The sequence below is a fragment of the Simochromis diagramma genome, unplaced genomic scaffold (genome assembly GCF_900408965.1).
Source record: "Simochromis diagramma unplaced genomic scaffold, fSimDia1.1 OVJJ01000205.1, whole genome shotgun sequence".
NCBI classification, from domain to species: Eukaryota; Metazoa; Chordata; class Actinopteri; order Cichliformes; family Cichlidae; genus Simochromis; species Simochromis diagramma.
In genome coordinates, this window is record NW_024386782.1 from 14,331,432 (window position 1) to 14,351,592 (window position 20,161).

Consider the following 20,161-nt stretch of genomic DNA (forward strand, 5'->3'; position numbering starts at 1 on the left):
CATCCCTTAAAATAATCACTGGACTGTTTTTCATATGTATGCCCAGAACATACTGTATGTGCATAGCAGGTTATTATTAGCAAGGATTATTTCTGCATATTCAGTCGTTTTAGGACCCCACGTGCCAAAACAGCTGGGTCATACTGTGCCACAAGGTGCAGCACTCAGCTGACGCTACAACATTTTGTCAGCCTCTCTCTGTTTCTGTCAGCGGGTGCAGCTGTAATTGCAAATACTAACCTTTATTTCCTTCATCATCATGGTGTATCCTCTATCAGACTCTTATTAGTCAAACCATTTCCTGATTCCTTTCTGTTGTTTTTCATGTTTCTGCCTTAAGCACTCTAGTTTTACCAAAGGATTGAAGCTTTTTATTGTGTAACCTTTGAGCTATTTGCCCGTTTTTGTTTAAATTTGGAGTTTCAGGTTTCACAGTTTCTATTTTCATATGCATAGTAAAGGCACAGGCACAGTTAACAGCACACTATGATGGGACCGACTGTTTCTTCTTCACTGAACTCTTCACTCTGTGTGTTTGTATTTAATCATTACATCTAACGGGGGTCATTTGTCATTTATTAGTTGAGGTTTTCTCTCATATTATTGTAAGGTCTTTATCTTACACAATAAAGCACCTTGAGGTGACTGTTGTTGCGATTTGCTGCTATATAAATGACATTGAATGTATGTTCTTATAACTTTTTGGAGATTTAATCAAATATGTCATATATATCAATATCAACATGTCACAAAAGTGGTGGCACCATTATTGGGAAAACGCTTTTTCCTTTGGTCACTAGAGGGCGCTACAGCAACAAAAACAAAAGCACCTTGCCCTAAACAGCTCGGCTTCACAGCTGCTTGTTTGATCAATTTCTTAGATTAAAATGTTTATTTGTTTTTTGTTTTGTTCTTACTTTTTCATTAAAAAAAAGATAAATATTAATCTAAACTCGTGTAATATTCATTTTTATTGAATTAGAAAAAGCTAAATGTTGTGGTAAAGATTCTCACTGATTGGGATAGTGTGCGTTCAGTGATGCAATATTGTGCAACTGGGACATATTGAAAACACAACAGTTGTGAATCACTGTGCGTGTCCAGAGCGAGGGAGAGAGCTGCTGCTGCCCTGGGGTGTGCAACATGTTCAGAGACACAGCTCTGAACGTGATGTAATGATTGTGCCACAGGACAACAGCTGTTTGGAGAACAAGAGCAGGTTTATGCTGTATATAAAAATATAGATGTAGCTGCTCAGTGTAAGGTAACACTGATCCGATCATCTTGGTTACCTTTTATAGTCGCTTTGTCTTATCCAGGAGTTGGGAATCAGTCATACAGCTCATGTAACATCTACTTATATCTGACTTCAGCTGGCTAAATCCGCAAAGAGCATTAAATGTCAGCGCAGCAGCAGGTCAGCTGATCACAGCCTGTACACAAAGAAAAGAAATCGACTGAAGCGCCCAATGCAACATTTTTTACTTGTTTTTTTTCTTTATTCTCGCCCCCCTGCCAAATCTCACATTAATACAAATACATACTAAATACATGCAAACCGATCTTACAAGGTTCAGCTCACAACTGTGAAGCATTACTGCCCCCTGCTGGTGGAAGGCCTAACTCACCTTCCAATGACTGCACGTTGAGAGATCAGTTCTGCGAAAACTCCACAAAAAAACAGAAAACTGTTACATGCATGGTTGTTGGCTGATGAAGAGGAACACATACCAATATGAATTTATGCGCTGTTAAACAGGTTGTAAGTTTAATCTTATCTTGCAATATTTTAAAATGAAACAAACAGCCACTTGTCAGCTTTCCTGCAGAAAGCCAAACTGTACATGTAACTAAACTTCACACTTGGTTTTTGCTGTAACGATGTTTCTTGGCAGTAAATCTTATATTGTTGGAAAGCCAGTTTATTTCCCCTTAAATGATGCCACATTTGTAAGACAAATGCATTTGTGAGTTGAGCAGCAGAGTTGAGTGTGTGGGCTGTGTCCATGAAAAACTTGCCAAATCTTCTCTGCCAATGCCAAACAGCTTATTCTGCTACTGACTCTTCTTCGGTGTCGTTAATGGATTGGATGATTGAAGTCTGAAGAAACAAGAAACATATTGGCAATTTTAAAAATTGATTCATTTAGCAAAAAGGGGCCTGAGTAGCATATGGACAAACATACACCACCACAGCAGCCTGCCACAGTCTACTCATGCTGGTGACCAACTTGGTCACACACTGCTGTGGGATGACATCCCACTCTTCAAGAGTTTGGCACAAATAGCACGCCCAGACTGATCACACAAGTTTTCAACAGGGTTGAGGTCAGGACTGCAGGCAGTCAAATTCTGGAGGTAGTCTGTGATAAACATGGAGGTCAAAGTTTGGTTGTCCATGGCGACGAGATATGGGATTGCCTCTGGTTGCAGATATCTCTCTGCATTGAGATTACCTCCCATGATTAAAAGCCTTTTTTTTCCAGCGAGGGAGATGCTGCCCCACACCGTCACACTTTCTCCACCTAAGGTGTTAACCTATTCTCTGCGTCTTCTCCACCTTTTAACCTTATCATCCAACTATTGTAGGCAGAATCTGGACTCCTTACTGAATATAACATTGGCTGTGTGAAGTTTGTTCCAGAGCTTCTTCGTAGAGAGCCGTCGGTCATATTGTCCCACAAACCTTGACTGCAAATCAGTGGCAGACTGCCCATTCGGTCTTCTTAGGACGCCCACTCTGCAGCCCGTCTCTGACATCGCCCATTATATGGAACTCATTCTTCAATCTGGAGATGGTACTTGGGCTCACTCCAAATAACACTGCTCGAAGATGGCCTATTTTGCAGGCTCTATCCAGATCAGTCAAACGTGGCATGCTTAGAGGAGACAACAACTGACTGCTGTAGCAGGGTCCATGCTCACAGATGCTGACTAAAAGGTGCTAATCAGACGCCTGATAGTCAGCCCCAGGTGGGAACCAGAAGCTCAAAACAAGGTTCAGCAGCAGAATAGGCTGTTTGGCAGAGAAGATTTGGCAAGTTTTTCATGGGTGCAACCTGCATACTCAACTCTGCTGCTCAACAAATGTGGGACCATTTAAGTGAAATAAACAGGCTTTGGAACAGAATATGATTTATTGCAAAGAAGCATTGCTACAACAAAGAAATAATCGCACAAATACAAATTTCCTTACTTTTTGTGTTAGGCTCACACATGCCAACACACATGTGTTGGCATGTGTGAGCCTAAACTAAAGCATATTTAACTTTTGTCATTGGCGCTTTGATGTCTCATAAGCATCCTAAAATGACTCTTAATTTGAAGTTTGCAAGAAGTGTTCAGAAGCCTCAGCGTGTGGTCAGTCAGTGGTGATCCCACAGAGCTTTTCATTGACCGGCACTCATTAAAGCGGATCTATTAAACACTAAGATCTTGTGCATATAAAGAGTTGCAGCTTTGTTCTGGCTTGGTGTTCACAGTATTGCTGACTGTTCACTTCTGTACACACTGGATCCCTGAGGATGAAGAAATGCAATTGACTAATTAGTAGCTTAATATGCCTTCTTAACTGAAGAGCACCGCATGTTCAATAACACTGTAATGGACCTCAGAGGGGCCAGAATGCAATTAATAGCTATTGACTTTGTTCAGCTCTTTTACTGCAAATATGTGTTGTTGTTTTTTATAGTCTGTAGATCTCTTGATTGGATTTTTCACTGTAAATTAATTTAATATTGTTGTTCCCCGGCAACCTGGCCAGAGTGGAACTGAATAACCGATGTATGGATGGATGTATGGATGGATGTTCCCCATATTTATCCAAAGACAAGGATATGCTAACACTCATGATCAAGATATACAACTTTAACACTGAGGGATGAAACCAAGTGGACAAAAACTGTCACGCTCTGACACACATCAAACACACCCTCTGGAATGGGTTAGGATATTTAAACACAGGATTAACACAGTTTCATCCTGTTGGACTGTTCAAGCGTTGGCTGGAAAAACTAAGGACATATAGTATGTGTGTGTTTCTGTGCTTTGCCTACTAATTTTCCGACGCACTTACAGACTTGCACGCACATGCACACAGTCCCTCGTATGTGTGTCACACACCATAGCAACACCATCAACCCTGTTATCAGGCAAAGGGTCCTGTTTCTCATCCCTGTTCTTTTCCTTCGCGTTTCAACCTGTCCCCTTGTTTTGTTTTTTGCTTCACTAATGGACCGCTGCGTGTGTGCTGATCTGCTGGGGTAGATGAGAGGCTGCAGTGCAAATGCACGTAATTATTATTCTTCTGGCTAAGAAGTGACATTCTCCTTGCTTTAAGGCAAAGTGGGAGTTCCCTCTTCTCTTTGTCTCTCTGTGTTGATTTTTTTCAGGGCTGGTATGAGCACACTGAAAAACACTGTAGCGCCACAGCCAAAACAGCCCATGCAGCCCCAGATGGTCACAGTCATAACAGTTTTATGTGATGAGTGCTCTGGCTCGCTCAGCTACATTGGCAACACATAATGTTTGTTTCCCTCAGCACATTTGTTCAGCGAGTCCCTTTTTTTTTTTTAAATCTAAAAACTGATGACAGGAAAGCAAAATATTGAAGGATGTCGCTGCTGTTTATTCAGATAGCTCTCCACTTTAAACATTTTCTCTTCTGGTCTTTATCGCCACTCCGAGGCCAAACTATCTAACTCGGGGACGAAAAAAGGAAAGGCGCGTTGTGTCGCGGACCCTTTTCACACCTCTGCTTCCTGCCCAAGTCCCAGAATAGAAAATAACAGCAGCTTTGTTGCCAATTCTCTGCTTTAGCGAGCATGAGGGTCAAATGTTTTGAACAGACTGGATACAGCAGGCACTGTATTCCTCTAAGGTCAGATATTTTATTTTAGTATAAGCTAAAAGGATTTGACTACCGAAGACATGATACTCATGCCTGCCTCTGCTGTGCTCTCCAGATTTTTGTCACACCATACATTTCACTAAGCTGCTTTACTTTTTGCTCGGACACTTGGCGAGAGCACAGACGTGGAACTGGAGATGTTTATATGAGGTCATTTTCCAAGCTACACAAGTTTGAAATTGTTGTGTGAATTGATCTCGAATGACTTTTGTGTTATTTGAGAGATGCAAGATATTCTTTGGGGGCAGATTGAAGTGAAAAATCTAAAAGTAGAAGGAAGGCTTGTTGTCTATAATCCATCATGGAGAAGTGCCTGTTGTTGTAATAACATTTCACATAATTTCTACTTCCATCAAAGAGGTGAGTCTCTCCAGGCCAGTCTAAGTAAGGTTGTGGGATTTACTTTAGTTATTAAAATTATTGATAACTGCAAGGATGCAGTGAATAACAATGCTAACCATCCACCAATTTAAATGTATATATTTTTAAATTAAAGCATTGTTGTCTCTGAATGTAAGACACACACAGAGATGTCTTTTTGAATTTACGGTCTCATACTAAAAACAAGATTACCAGATCTGCTGTGGAGTTTGAGCAAGATTTATGCTCATGTGACTCATTAGGCAGATAAAACTGCTGATGGTCTGCCTTCTGTTAGACATAAAGAGTCTGTGAGTGTGTGTTTAAGGATACACAATGTCCTGTTAAACTAAGTGTTGGATCCATCTATGGCAGGATGATGACGCAGGAGCATCATTACATGGTCTGTCTGCTATTGATCTCCAAAACAGTCCCCTGTGTGCTGAGATATGGTGCGCCTGGACCTAATGATGTTTCAGTGGGAGTCTGATTTCAGATTGTGCAGCGGAAATATGACGCCTAAAACTACAGTGAGCCTCGGTAATGTTTGTGTTTGCGCTCTGGACGTTTTAGGGCATCGGTATCTCTCTCCGGCTGAGCGTGAGCTGTATTTACAGCTGCAGGAGCTGATGAGTACAGCATTAGCCGTTTACGTCCTCAAGTGGAAACTGCACACTCGACAAGAACTTACAACTAAATACTTAACAGCCCAATTTTCCCTACCAAAGCCTTGCTTGGGAGATAAAATGCTCCCGGAGATGCAATTAAAGATGCTGAAACTGTCGACCCAACGGACTCGCACCTTATTTATTCACCTTTTTTTCTTGTAAGATGTGTTTAGGCTGACTTTAGCACTGTAAACGCTCCTGCAGTCTGCTGTTTTCGGGCCTAGTTTACGAGATGAAGTAAAGAAGAGAAACACAGAGATTTAGTTTGAAATTCACTTGGCTTTTATTCACATTTCATGTCTGTTGACATCTCAACTGCACTGTCTGTCCATACATTCGACTACGTACGTGAACAGGTCCTTTCCTCCCCCATCCTAACCTACAGAAACAGGAGGTAAGACCACCGCCATCACAAATAATAATAATATTAATAATAATAAAATAATATTAATAATAATAAAAGCAGCATCGAACAAACAATTTTTAATTTCTATCTCCCTTCATCGTCAGCATCTTTGCATTTAATTTACCTGAATGTAACCATCAATGATCAGTTTAATGAAACAAACAGAACTAGCCTGTTATAAATAAACATCGTCTTCCTACCGTCATCAGTCAGACCCCCACACTCACAATAACAATAATAATATTAATAATAATATTAATGAAGGATATAAACCCAAGAGTAAAAAAAAAATCAAACCAAAAAAAAGTGACTTAAGTCATTAATTGGAAAGAAAACGTGATTGGTCTTCAGTGAGCACGTGTGTGGTTGTGCATTGGTCATCTGCATCCTATTATGAGCCAGCAGCACATCGCCCGCGCTGCTACAGCCTCGAGTCGCGGACCGAGTCGGCTTAGATCCGCCCCTGTCAGTTTGTCGTTCGTGGTCATTAAGACAGTTGTGCGGCGAGCGCGACGGATACCGTCCGCCCGCGGTGAGCTACAGCAGGGTGCTACAAACAGCGGCAGGTGGCGTCTTCGTGCCAACAGCGTGTCCGGCCCGCGACCTGCAGCTCGCAGATACATTCGTGCACTCTGCAGCTTCCTGTGATATACTTTGGTTGTGAGATGACATCGTAATACATGATCTAGTGTCTGGTGAGGAATGGTTCGCAGTGCCGTAAAAAACAAAACAAAGAATCAAAAAGAAAGTAAAAAAAAATTCCAATACTTTACACAACAAGCATGATTGGCCCCTTTCAGACACGCAGAGCAGTTCCACTAAACTAAAAATCTGATGACAGGCTGCTGATTATTGTTGGTGATCGTCAGCTACATCTGCTACAACTGAAAGCCTCATTGCTCCAGAAGTTTTGGGAGCTCCATATTCAAACAATCTGCAGTTTGTAGTGAAGTACAGTTAATGAGCTAAATCTAACTTATTAAAGTTGTTTATACATTAAATAATAATCGCCCTTAATTTCTCAGCTTTTGTTCAGGGTGATCACGATGATACTACCAGATTCTGTATGTGAAATATGCAAAATCAAGGGACAAGATTTTGATTAGTGGGAGCACTCCGGTTTCAGTTAGTAGTGCACATGTTGTTGGAGTTCTACTGATCAATCACAGAGCAAGCTTTGGTTGCAGAGACTTTGCACACAGCAAAGGATGAATCACTTTACTTTTTTATAGCTTTTTGAAAATTCTGCACCATAAACAAAAATCGGCAGAAATCTCAGCCTAAACATCCGTTTGGTTAAATGAGTCGACTAATTCATTGATTTCCACACATACAGGATCAGAAACATCCTGTATGTAAAACGGTTTCCATATAGCTCTACTGGAATCTCATAAAACAAACAGTAGATTAAAATCTGTCATATGTTAAAACATCTTAAAACTGAGTGAGAACTGGTGACTCCCCCCGCCTTAAGTTAATTTTTACTATCGGTGCAAGAGAGCACTTTTGCTTCATAACGTGACGAACATTATATGTGTGTATAGTTGTTACGAATATCTTTATAAGTCTTCATTTAAAAGGGCCAGAAATGCTACATGTCTGAAAAGGGCTCATCTTTTAACTAATGTCTCTCTGAAGCCAGGACATATCTTTTGGCATACTAACTTTCAAACTGTGCATAGAGCCCATTAGCCACACTTTGATGTGCTCTGTATGCAGTGTGAGCTTTTGGTCGCGGCCCGATGTCAATCTGATAAAAACATTAGTGCTAAAATCCTTTTGGACATCTGGACTCTGCAGCCTGCGCCAGTGGAGATCACGGACACTCTCTATGGGATCCAACAGCAATGATAATGGTCGCTGACTGCACGTCAGAAAGGCCTCCGTGGATGGGTTTAGTGTGCTTTCTCTGTGCTGTTTTTATTCCCGTCACTAGGTGGCGGTGGTCGTCTTACCACAGTCTTTTCGACTGCTTAACCACGCTGTGCCATCTGAGGATGGGCTTTTATTCTGGATGAGTGAGACACTGATGGGACGCCATCATTAAGAATTTATTTCAAGTTCTGCGCGAATGAAAAAAAGCAGCTCAAAATCCAAAAGAAGCTGGTGCTGTCCTATTCTTTGTTTGACCCCCATCAGTTCAGACACCATATCTTTATATCCATCCTTTTAGAAATCTGCAAGAGCTGTGGCGCTCCCACTGTGGACATGCTTGCATCGATCATCCATCTTCGGACTTCCTTGTATTCCCAGCTGGCTCTACCGATGTCAGTCACTGGTACTGGAGGTAATTTTTTAAGGACTGGGGCAGAGGAAGGCGCTCGATCTCTTGAAGCCGGTCCCGACCTAACGCCACTCTGGCCGCACGCCGACACAGGTCCATCAGAGGAAGAGGCTCAGCTGAGGAGAGGGGAAAACGGAGAGGTTTTGTTGAAAGTTAGAGGAAAGTCAACATATTTGACACAAATAACTGAAAACACGACCTGCACTTAAAAAAATGCCCTTATGACCATCTGCTTGATGTCCACGTTAATATACCTCAGCCATTTTTTCAGGCGTAACACCTCTTTCTGTTTGTTAAACATGAATAGATTAGAAAAAGGAGAAATGGGTCATAGAGGGTGACGATGCACTCCTTTAAATATTTACACTTTCCACACGCTGGCGCCATCAATGACACCTTAAACGCGCCCACTACTTTAAACCCACTGAAACAGAGACACATGCTTCTCGACTTGCTCTCCCGCTGATTAAGAGCACATTTGAAGCAGGCTGCTGGGTTATAAATACACTCATATCTTGCACAAAGTTCAAACTAGTCCACATCGGTGTGACACTGTTACATCTCGTCTACAGTCAAGGTTCCTGGTCAACCTTTTCTCTGACCTTCAGCTTTAGTTAAGGAGGTAACGGATACTGGAGGCGGCGGTCTGAGCAGTTCGACACAAACACAGCAGAGGACGAGAGGAGACTGTCTGAACTGTGCTGCTGTTGTCTAAGACACATGAATTATATTTTATATGTGTAATGAACTTGATCACTTTTCCACCTAAAAATATTGGAACTACATAATGATGAGAAATTTCTTAAAAATTAAAAAACAAAAAAACAGATTCTCTAGTTCTACGTTCTCTAAATTCTGTTTTTACTTGATTTTATTACTTTTGTAAGCATAGAGTAAACACAATATCTCTAGGCTCTGTGATTTCATCTGATTTAAAGAAATCCACAGTACTGTACGAGTCTTTAGCCACCTCATAATTCTTTATATGTCGCAGGGAAAAACAGGAAACAAGTGCAGTGACTTATTGAAGCACGTGCAAACATACGTGGAAATACAGCACATGAGACAAGTTGTACAATTTGAATGAGTTTGAAAGTCAATATTTAGTACGGCCACCTTCATTCAGTCTGAGCCTTCTTTTAAGCAGTCCTCAGGAATATTTTTCCAGGCTTCCTGAAGGACATTTAAAGCTTTTCTTTGGATGTTGGCTGCCTTTTATTCTGTTTTCTCTCGAGATGATTAGACTGATTCAGTCTGGGCTCTAGAGGGAGGACAATCCATTCCAATTTTGGGAAAATCCCAACACCACTGGCTGAAATGCAACCATAAACCATGATAGAGCCTCCACCGTGTTTTACAGATGGCAGCGGACCCTTACTGCTGCACCTCTCTTCTGACCTCCTCCATGCAAACTGATGACGATTTGATAACCAGATATTTCAAATTTGGATTCGGCCTTTTCTCCCTGTCTCCCTTCCTTAAGAATGGCTTCTTAACAGCCACCTATTATTTCATGTGTTATACATTTCTGGAGACAGGGTCCAGTCTTTTGCACAGTACTGTAGTTTCATGAACTCAGCCTATCAACAGATTTTTAAAAGCTTCTTTTCAATTACAGACAAAAATATTAACCAGGTAACTGATAAAATAACTTATGTGTGAATGTCAATAATGGCTAGTTATATTTAATGTAGTGGTTCATTATTGTTATAAAATAAGTCAAGAATTAAAAAAGAAATGTGATATATTAAATGTATTTGCCTCTAGAGATTAACACACAGTGTTGTGAGCTTTTAGCAGCTTCCAGAATATTAACCAATGACCTCGTGTAGAATAAATTGTAAGTTGTGTGAGATGCAGGTAGGATGCAGTTGTTATTTCAGTGTGTCATCTCATCTCATTTTCAGGTGAGATACGCTGTAATTAGACTGTCAAGTTGTGGGTTCTGCCTTGCAGACAAACAATAATTACAGGCTGGTAACTTCTAAATGTTGATACTTAAGCCATTAACAATTGGTAAAAGATTCAAATATACCACAATCATACCCAGGTTAGCTGGAAGTCAGGTAACAACAAAATATTAGTCAGAAATGTCACAACTAAAAATTAGAAACTGGGTCACATGCACCAGTTTACTGAAATGTCCCCATCAGTGAATATCTCCTCTTATTTAAAAGGATCGCTATGTCATGAGCTGGAACAGGAAATGAACCAACAGCTTTTATGGGAATTATTAGAGACAGATGTGACTTCACTTAACGAAGTCTGACACCTCGACATCACGAAAGCTCTGCAGCTGCAAGCAGCATCTCAGAAGCAGGACATGACTAAAATTAAATTGAGAAAAAAAAAATCGAATGCAACTTGGAGTTGACGCTCGTGGTTTATGCAATCAAATATAAAATAAGCATTTAAAAAAAACCACACTGCTGGTTAGCTAAGTGCTAAATATGAACTTTCTAGACTGAATGTTAACAACTTAACCTCACACCCTCCTCCACACGGAGCTAACAGTATCATCAGTGTCAGTTAGTGCTGATGACCATATCTGACTGACCTAATCATACAGTAGAGCAGAGTGGGGCATGAGTGGGAGGGGGAATTAACTTTGCAGTCAGACAGACATCCTAAAACTCCTCCACCTGAAGAAACATTAGTCACATAAAACACAGCTTATTGCATTGTGCTGTTAATGCATCCACCTTCCAAAGTAGTACTGCACCACCACACAGTGACAGCTAATCATCAGTGCACCAACTGGAAGGAAAGGCAGGACCATGAGTCAGAAAAATTAGAAGGGCACTTTAAGACTTGCACCAAATGCCTTAACTCGCACTTTTAAAGTGATCAGGATCCAACATTTATCGGGTTCTTACTTCGCCCCATGCTTCACCTCACCGCACGGCTTCGTTTAACTTGGCCTTACGTTTTCTTTTGTTATAATCCACAAAACTGGAAACATCTCCGCCACCAAAGAGAAAAAGGCTTAATTAATACCCACAATAATTTCAAGGTGTAAAGTGCAATGCAAAAAAAATTCTGGAGAGACATTAAAGCACTGCTACCCTGCGAGTCTGCCTCTCCCCCTGCTGTTCTTCCTGAAGACAAAAAACACACACGCTGACCTCCCTTGTAAACTCTGGATGCCCTCTACCATCACGTCCTCTGTAGCTGTGTGTGTGCGTGAATGAATATGTTCAAGGTTAAGCCAACAGGACAGCAGACAGGCCGTCTTCCACACCTTGCTGTGTAACTGTCACATTAATGCCCATCCACACTCGCTCTCAGCAACAGCGTGTTACTTATGCGCAGTCACAATGACGACGGCGGCGCCGACTTCTACTTTCACCTCTGTTTGACTCTCGACCACTCTGCCATTATGAGAGCTGCTCGCCTTACAGTAACGGAAGACGCTGTAGATGAGCGCTGCTCTGCGGCGGTATCAGCATCTGATACGATGAGCTGCACACAACTGTTTTGAGTGACATGTACGATTTACATGCACTGATGTTTCATTGATTATTTCCCCTTTTTCTTAATTCATCATTTCAACGTTTTGTTTGTTTTTAACTACAGCTTTTAGCGGCTCAGATTACTGTTTGGGATTTTAACGTATTCACAGTTTGAAAGCTCACAAACAAACACAGAAGGTTCTCAGTAAGCTACCTAAATATAGAGCTATCAGGGATGCTAAGCTGGCTTTACTACCTCACTGGCTGATGACCAGAGAGACAGAAAGAGTTTACTGTGACTTGCTTTTTAATTAGTTATTCCCCCAGTCTCTGATGCAGGAATAGAATAATGAGACAAATCTTCTCAAAGTATTTACTCACTGGGATTGTGTACTGTATTTGCAATGAGCACTTAAGTAAAGGAAATGTCAACAAAACAGTGTTTTAAAGACAAAAACTAACAAAGAGTGAAGCTGCTGGGGAAAAAGAAAAAGTTTCAAAAACCTTGTGAGACTTTATATAAATATGGCTTAAAATATTATCCAATGAAACTAATGAAATTTAATCTGATCAGGTATGTTTGAGGTTTTTTGCACTGAGTTAAACATCGGCGTGGGCTTTAAAATCCCTGCGATGCTCACACTGTCTAATGAGTTCAGAAGTGTGTATCTGACAAATCCTCTGTGACATGTGCTGTTTTGTTGCTAAGAAAACAGGCGGCTAGTGTATTTATGTGTTACGGCGAATTAGTGGATGGCTACAGATAAAGCATCTTGGATATGTGAGCGTTACGTAACGCAGTCGAGTATATACGCAACCTCCTGTCTTGTCATCGTTACTGTCATCATCTTTATGGAGACTCCACTTTGTCCCGGATAAGATTAATCCCATAAACGTACGTGATATGAACGCCTTATATTCTTCTGCGTTCCTTCAACTGAAATCGAAGCTGGCTCGAGCTGCATCCCAGCATTTGTTCTGCCAGCAAAAACCTATTTGGGTATTCGAGTCATCTTAAGGCGCGAAAGACTGGATCTGAAAATGTCAAAGAGACAGTTACTGTGGCTACAACATGTTTTGAATGCCAGTCAGTTAACGGTGTGTGTCTCTGTGTGTGTGGGATCTGCGCCTTCACTTATCAAAGGCAGCAATTTTACACCACATCCAATTAATTTGTACATGCTTGTAGGCTTGTTTATTGCAGTTTCAGTTACGACGCAACAGCACTGTTGCTTGCTCACGGAGGGAGCCCCTGTCAGCTGTACCTTTCCTCTTTCCTGAAGACTTAAAATAATCAGACAAAGAAGTAAATATTCACTGGTTGTGCCATTAATTTTTTTCTGCTACAACAGAGACTTAATTAGCTGCTGTTAGTTAAATAACAAGGGGAAATCAAAGCACCTCGAGGAAGAGTCATTTTTACTTCAATAAACTGAAGGATCCAACACTGCACTGCTTCGGCCTTACATGTAGCCGTTACGCATGATGGATTATTAATTCCTTTGCAATGAAGCCTAAAGATTGGCAGTGAATCAGGTGAATGATAACCATAATGCATTAAAATGCCTTACAGCTACAAAACATCCTAGAAAGTCTTTATATTTTATTATTTTTCTCTGTTTGGTCTTTATTAATGACAGGACAGTTTCAGAGTAGGTAGGAAAGGTAAGAGAGCAAACAAATGGCCCAGGGTCCAACTGGGATTTTCCAACAGCTGTGCAGCACACAGGTGAATCAGGTGAGCTACACTGGTGCCTGAGGAGGCTTTTAGACAGAAACAACTTGAAAGCAGTAACAATTTATTTATTTTTTAAGCACTCCAGTAGGTAAATGTACTTGTATCATTAGCATTCATATCACACTGGTATTTGACACTCTTATATAATCTTTTACAGTGTATGAGGTATTTATAGGCCAATAAATCAAAGGTGTGGACTCAATAGGAGATATAACACAGGTGCCTGCTCATATTATTATGCTTGCTCTAGGTGGTTGTGCGGCTGCTATTTACTATAAGCTGAAAAAAAAAGCCACATAAAGCATTAGACGCCCTCCAGATGTGTATAATAGCCTTGTATTGCATTACAGAAGTAATTAGTTTGGCTTAATAACTTCAGTGGGAAAGCTTAGTGTAGTAATGACAAGATTTCATTCTTAATGACACATTTTCCATCATGTTTTATCCTATAAGCTTCTCCTCGAGTGTTTAGAGAAGCTCATAAGGAGATTCAGTGCAGACAGTGAGTAGTAGGTAATTTCCCTCTGTGTCATTACACAAGAAGAATCACGCTTTGAACTGCTGCAGGAGTGAATATCATCGCTAAATATTGCCAATATATCACCTGAAGTCCAATTACATCGGAAAAGTGATTTCCTTCAGCGATCTGCTTTCCAAATTGAGTCTATAACACAGACTGTGTGCGCTGGGAATCAAACCCGCAACCTTTCAGCTGCTTTTACTTCCTCCACAATCTCATCTATTTTCTACAAAGATGTCAAACCTCGTTGAACATTCAGCGAGATGGTTTACTGATGAAAGTGACTAGACGATATCAGATTGATGCGACATGTGACGCGACCCCAGCCAGTCTGGAACTTGTTCCCTGATTAGACATTTTATATGGATATGAATGGAGACCCTGGGTCTGATGCGATGGGAACAAGCAGTAATAGGGGCACACAGTGGGACATGGCGCCTGTAATGAGATGCGGCGCACAGCGACGGAGAGCAGAATTTATTGTCTGTAGAAAATGATAATAGGAGAGAGGGTGAAAATGGCAACAGCAGCATTACTTTTATGATGGATGTAAAAACTGACCTGAGGGGACGAGCAGATGCTGAATAAATTCTGACAGACAGATGAATGCTGAAACGCTCGGAAAAAAGGGTCTGAGGCAGGAGGAAATACTTTTCAGTATTGTGTCTCAGGAAAAAAAACACCACGGTGACCTGCAGCTGCTGTCTATTTTTTTTGTTTTTTGGTGAAACCTTTTGAATATATTTCTGGTAACAAAGCTTTAACACTCCGTTTGGGCGTTTCTCACAGTTTTAGCCGTCTCACATTTGAGAGCCTGCTCTGAAGGAAATGGCATCATCGACTACCTACACAGCTTTGTAACGCCTACAAGTGCTGACAGAAAATGAAAAAACTTCCAACATTACATTTAACATCTGGATGGAAAAGTTTGCTTATATTTCCCTCTGACTGGAATCCAGCAAGCAAGTTTAGCTAGTTAATACTGATTAATGGATGTTTTAAATGTTATTGTGCATGTAAAACCAACAAATATCTGCTTGGATGATATGGCAGATATGTCCATATCATGCTAGTTTGTCTTAAAACTTCTGTTAGCCTGACACTGCAATAACAAGATGCTGTCATCACACAGACCCACATAAACCACTATGCTTTTCAGTAAGGAAACCAACAGGATGCAACTTTTGTGTTACATTACTTCACCCTGTACTGAGTCATCTCAGTCCCCTTTCTGTCCTCATGGGTTGTGGTAAAGCAGCACACAAGGGCCACAAAGGTCTTATCCATTTGAATTCCAGGCACTCATCTGAGAACCTTCATCAATTTCTCAAGTCTAACGGGGAGTTCCAGCCGAGGTGCGACCACACTTTGGCTCCTCTGACCGTAAAGTCCTCGACTCGATTCACACCTCGGCTCATGCGACCCTTAACGAATCATGAGGGGAAATATGGTTCTGCAGAGTTGTAGCTTTTTTTTACTGTCACGGTGTTAAGTACGTCAAGGTTTTCATCAACGGCCGCTTTTTCTTGCTGACAAAAACAACAACTGAATAAAAACTAATGCACGAGCACAAACTATGATAATATGTACAGATACTTTTGTCGAGGAATAAAAATTAGATGGAAGTGTTTCGGAGAGATCATGTCAAAGCTATGCAGAAAAGTCTTGAGTTTTAAAGTCATCCAATCAGAAGTGCTCTCTTTTTGCAGTAAGGTTGGATGTGCTTCATTTGATCTGCCACTGAGAAACGGGGTAGGAGGCTGGGCACAACTAGCTGCCTGCTTCTCATGAAAATGCGACGAAATGCCAACACTTGTTGGGAGGAACAGAAGGGTCGACATGTGGACACAATTTGCATTTGATAAACAGGAAAATAAATCTGTGTGTACACTGCAAATCTCTACACTTTATATTTTAGTCCACTGAATCAACTTTAGATAGGGTCTACTATAATCTTCTGATATTTAGTCGATTTAAACTAAAAGAATTTCGCTCTCTAAATTATGACTAAAACTAAATGACATTTTAGACTGTGACTCACACTGAATCGCTCAGCTGAGTGCTGTTTCCAATAGTTTGGACGGCAGTGCGGTGACATCACTTCATGTGATTTGAATGTTGATAAAGAGGAATTAGAGAGTGCTGAAACAGCTTGGGCTCAGAAGCAGCTACAGTAGTAGCTCTGGCTCCTCAGCAGGTTTAACACCAGTGCGTACGTTTAAACTGAAGTGATATAAGAAACCACTGAAGGTATGAGCGCTGGCTGCGTTTATACTTGCGCGATGCAGTAACTGCACTGCTCTGCTATCATGAGTGAAACTGAGAAGAAGCTTCTTTTACTGAAACGCAGGAAACACAGAAGACTTCTTGAGTTCATGCATGTACTGTCAGAGCTGTGAACACGGGCTATTGCATTAGCAAGATAAGCAATCTTTACACTTTAAACCCTATTACTTTTTATTGCACAGAGGTTTAACTAGGTGCTAATCAACACAACATATATATATATACACTTAGATTTGTGGGAGGTTGCATCTCAGGAGTGTTAAGGAGCACTAATGTAGGGTTGTGGTCACTGAAGAAACCAAATTTCCTCCTTTTGGTGACCACATTTATACTTGCATGCTATTTTCCCAGCATTATTTTGCAGTTAACTAAGTTGTGTAAAACCACAAACTGCATAAACCAAAGTGGGTGGAGAAGACAGATGCACACATTACACAGAGAGGAAACGTCTAACTAAAACACGATCCTTTCCTTTGTCTCTCCCTCAAGTCTTCCTCCCTCCATTTGCCACGGCTTCATCTCATCTGTAACAATACACCTCTCCGCTCTTTTCTCCAGCGACGCTCTTCTATCCGCAAAGGAGAAGCCCCTCTGCTTGCTTTCTTCTCTGCTTCCACTTTCACACTCTACAGTTTATCCTCTTCCCTCTTCATACCCTCTAAGGTCACCGTGTTTGATCTTTCCTGGCATATAAGAATTTATTGCTGTTGGGTGAGAGCAGCATTATCTCAAAATGTCAACAAGAAACAGAAAAAAAAAAAAAAAAACAGGTCTGCATTGTGCCTGATGACAGTGCAGTTTTTAATCATTATCCAGCTTGTTTAGGAAGTGCTTTCTAAGCCCAAGAGGTTGAAGAATTTAGAGGAGCATGTAATCCTTTAATCCTTTAATTAAAGCCAATACAATATGAAAATGAATAAACTTGCAGTTGCAAGGTTTTCACATGGTGGCAGAGCTAGAATGTGGGCTGATGCAAAATCCCAAAGCTTGCTCCTAAGCTTGTGTACATATACACAGAGTAACAACAGTTCTATAATGTGACCCCTTGGTATATGTCACACCTGCTGGGTTTTTTCCCCCTCTCCTAATCTAAAACCAAACTATCACATAGCCGCAGACTGTTTTCCTGTTAACATGAAATACAAAAACAAAACCACACATTTACTCAAAGGAAACGCACAAACTGTCTTGCAAAAATGTTGACAGGTAGAAAAACGGATGCAAAGAGCACACATTACCGAGGGAAACACAAATGCAGGAAATCAAAGTGGCAAACAGACACACATCCCCCAAATCACAAAAGATCAGAAACACTCAAACGGTGTGAAGAAAACAAATACAGAATGCACACGCACGTCCACATGCACAGACTTTGAGCTTGCTCAAGGGCAAATAAGTCCACTCAAGCACATGGCAGGGGTGGGTACTGATCTTAAGTACATTTTAACACAGAAGATAATTACCATAACTTTTGACTTTCTGATTTAAATAGCCTCCTCGCTAATTTACGCTTCTATTTTCCCCTTGTAGAAAAGGCTGTGTAAGGCTGCTTACATTCACAGTGCATATAACGTGCAGATGAGATTCTTTGAGGTTCTGGCAGAAAAACATATTTACATCCCTGAAAACTAAAAACTTCAAAAGCCTGTCAACATATTGATCTTTGGCCCATGAGTGTTCACGTGATCGCTACGTGACCACGCTTCACGGCCTGATTACGTATGCACCAGGTCAAGCCCATCTGTATACTCAACCTTCACTCGAGCTCATGGGCAAGGTTGTAAAAGTATTTGCAGAATCTTTCCATAGATACCAAACAACTCTAATCCATCTCTGCGGTGTTTTTGCAGCAGTACTTCTCGTGCACAAGCAGACACGACAATGTGAGGATCACGTTTTACAGTTAATGTAAATGCATGACAAACTCAAATTACATCGTGGACCACATAAAGCCCATATTGATCAACTGTGGGCTGGACCCGTTCAACTACAGAAGTCTTAATATAACAAAAGAAGTGAAATTTCAACAGTATATGTTAGTTTTTCTTCAATGATTTAAAAAAAAAATAAAAAATCCTGCAGTAGTAAATAAAAGATATGTGCTAGTGTGGTTCTTTGTGCTTAAAATGTGAGAAGAAAATGTGAAGAATTACCAAAACCGTCCTGGCAGCTCATTTCCCACACTTTGCTGTAATTATAAAACAGGATTGTGGCCCAAAAGAAAAAAACTGCTATAGCCTATGGTCATTAAATAGTCATTTTGTCATTTAATTTTTATTTTTTACTTAATTACTTTGATGTATAATGAATGGCCATGGGAGAGGTCTTTATCAGCCAAGAAAAAAAGCACCCATAAAAATTATTAAAATAGATTTTTAAGTCCAGAGTTTTCCAGAGTCGTCCAGTGGGCCGGACTGGAGTCTTTCCCGTGCTGTTTCTTGTCCTCAAGCCTAAACATAAGGCTTGATATGCTTAAACTACTTTTTACATATTTTAAATATTTCTAATAGTGGGCCAAGTTTCTGTCTACATCAAACCAGAAAGTCAGCAGATTATCACGACACAGACACAGAAGCTTTAAGTTTCGAGACAGAAAGAAAAAATTGATTCTCGAGGCGCTGAATCTTTATCCCATTTAAAATCCAGTCTATCAGATACTTCCCTTGTTTTAACAGCCCTGCTGCGCAGCTTCCTGCCCGGTCTGAGTCTCAGTGCATTGCTTTTACTATATGCTCCCCCCAAGAGTGTGACTTTCACATTGTATGTAGAACAACTCAGTGCAGAATATTAAATATAAAGCCTGCTTAGATCTTCTGGGAGGCGAGCAGTGCAGTAAAAACAGCTTATAAATATTTAAATTGACAAATCTGAGCCTAGCCAGTAATGAGAAAGTGGGTTTAAATTATTCGTTATGACACAACAAAGAGAATTTGTATAAAATAACCAGATTCAAACCTCACAACAAAAACAAAAACAGCAAAGACGAGGATTAGCGGGAGGTGTTTCTTTATTCTCCGACTCCTCTGCAAACACTAGAAACTGAACTTTGCCAAACATCCTTCACAGACATGGAGAGAAGTTACTAATGTACCTCCGGTGGCATCCTGTATCTGCTTCCCCAGTTCATTGTGTGACACCAACAGTTTTTACCACTATCACACTTTAGGACACACTGAAGACGCCACTGTGCAGAACTAATGCTGTAATGTTGCAACAATCCATGGAGGATTTGTTAGAAAACGCTTTCATACTAAAAAATGGGGGGGGGGGGGGATGCAGCCACGGGGTGGGAGGACTAATGGCTACAAACAAAGTTGTTCTAAGCCCGTCCCACACAGACAAATCCTTTGTGTTTCAAGTCCTCCTAGAGCAAACTCCTCCTTGAAATGTTTGGGTAACTTTAAATCGTCTGTGGTATGACTCACGTCTTACCGGCCACATTAGTGTCACGCAGAAAGATGGGCACTGTGGGCAGAGCTGGCCGGTACAGCGGAGCTGGTGGTAACACAAGCCACAGTGGTGCTTCTTTTTTAAGCCC

The 20,161-nt window shown here is 40.9% G+C and overlaps 1 protein-coding gene across 9 annotated transcripts in view; it reads right to left on the bottom strand.

Annotated features, from left to right (window-relative positions):
• Positions 1–6,196: 6,196 nt before the first annotated feature.
• LOC120727650 (SPRY domain-containing SOCS box protein 4-like) overlaps positions 6,197–20,161 on the bottom strand; it is an 87,075-nt gene continuing 73,110 nt past the window's right edge. For all 9 annotated transcript variants that reach the window (XM_040022050.1, XM_040022046.1, XM_040022049.1 and 6 more), the window contains one exon: positions 6,197–8,743. In XM_040022050.1, the coding sequence (XP_039877984.1) occupies positions 8,616–8,743 (128 nt within the window). In that variant the 3' untranslated portion in view covers positions 6,197–8,615. The remainder of the gene's footprint in view (positions 8,744–20,161) is intronic.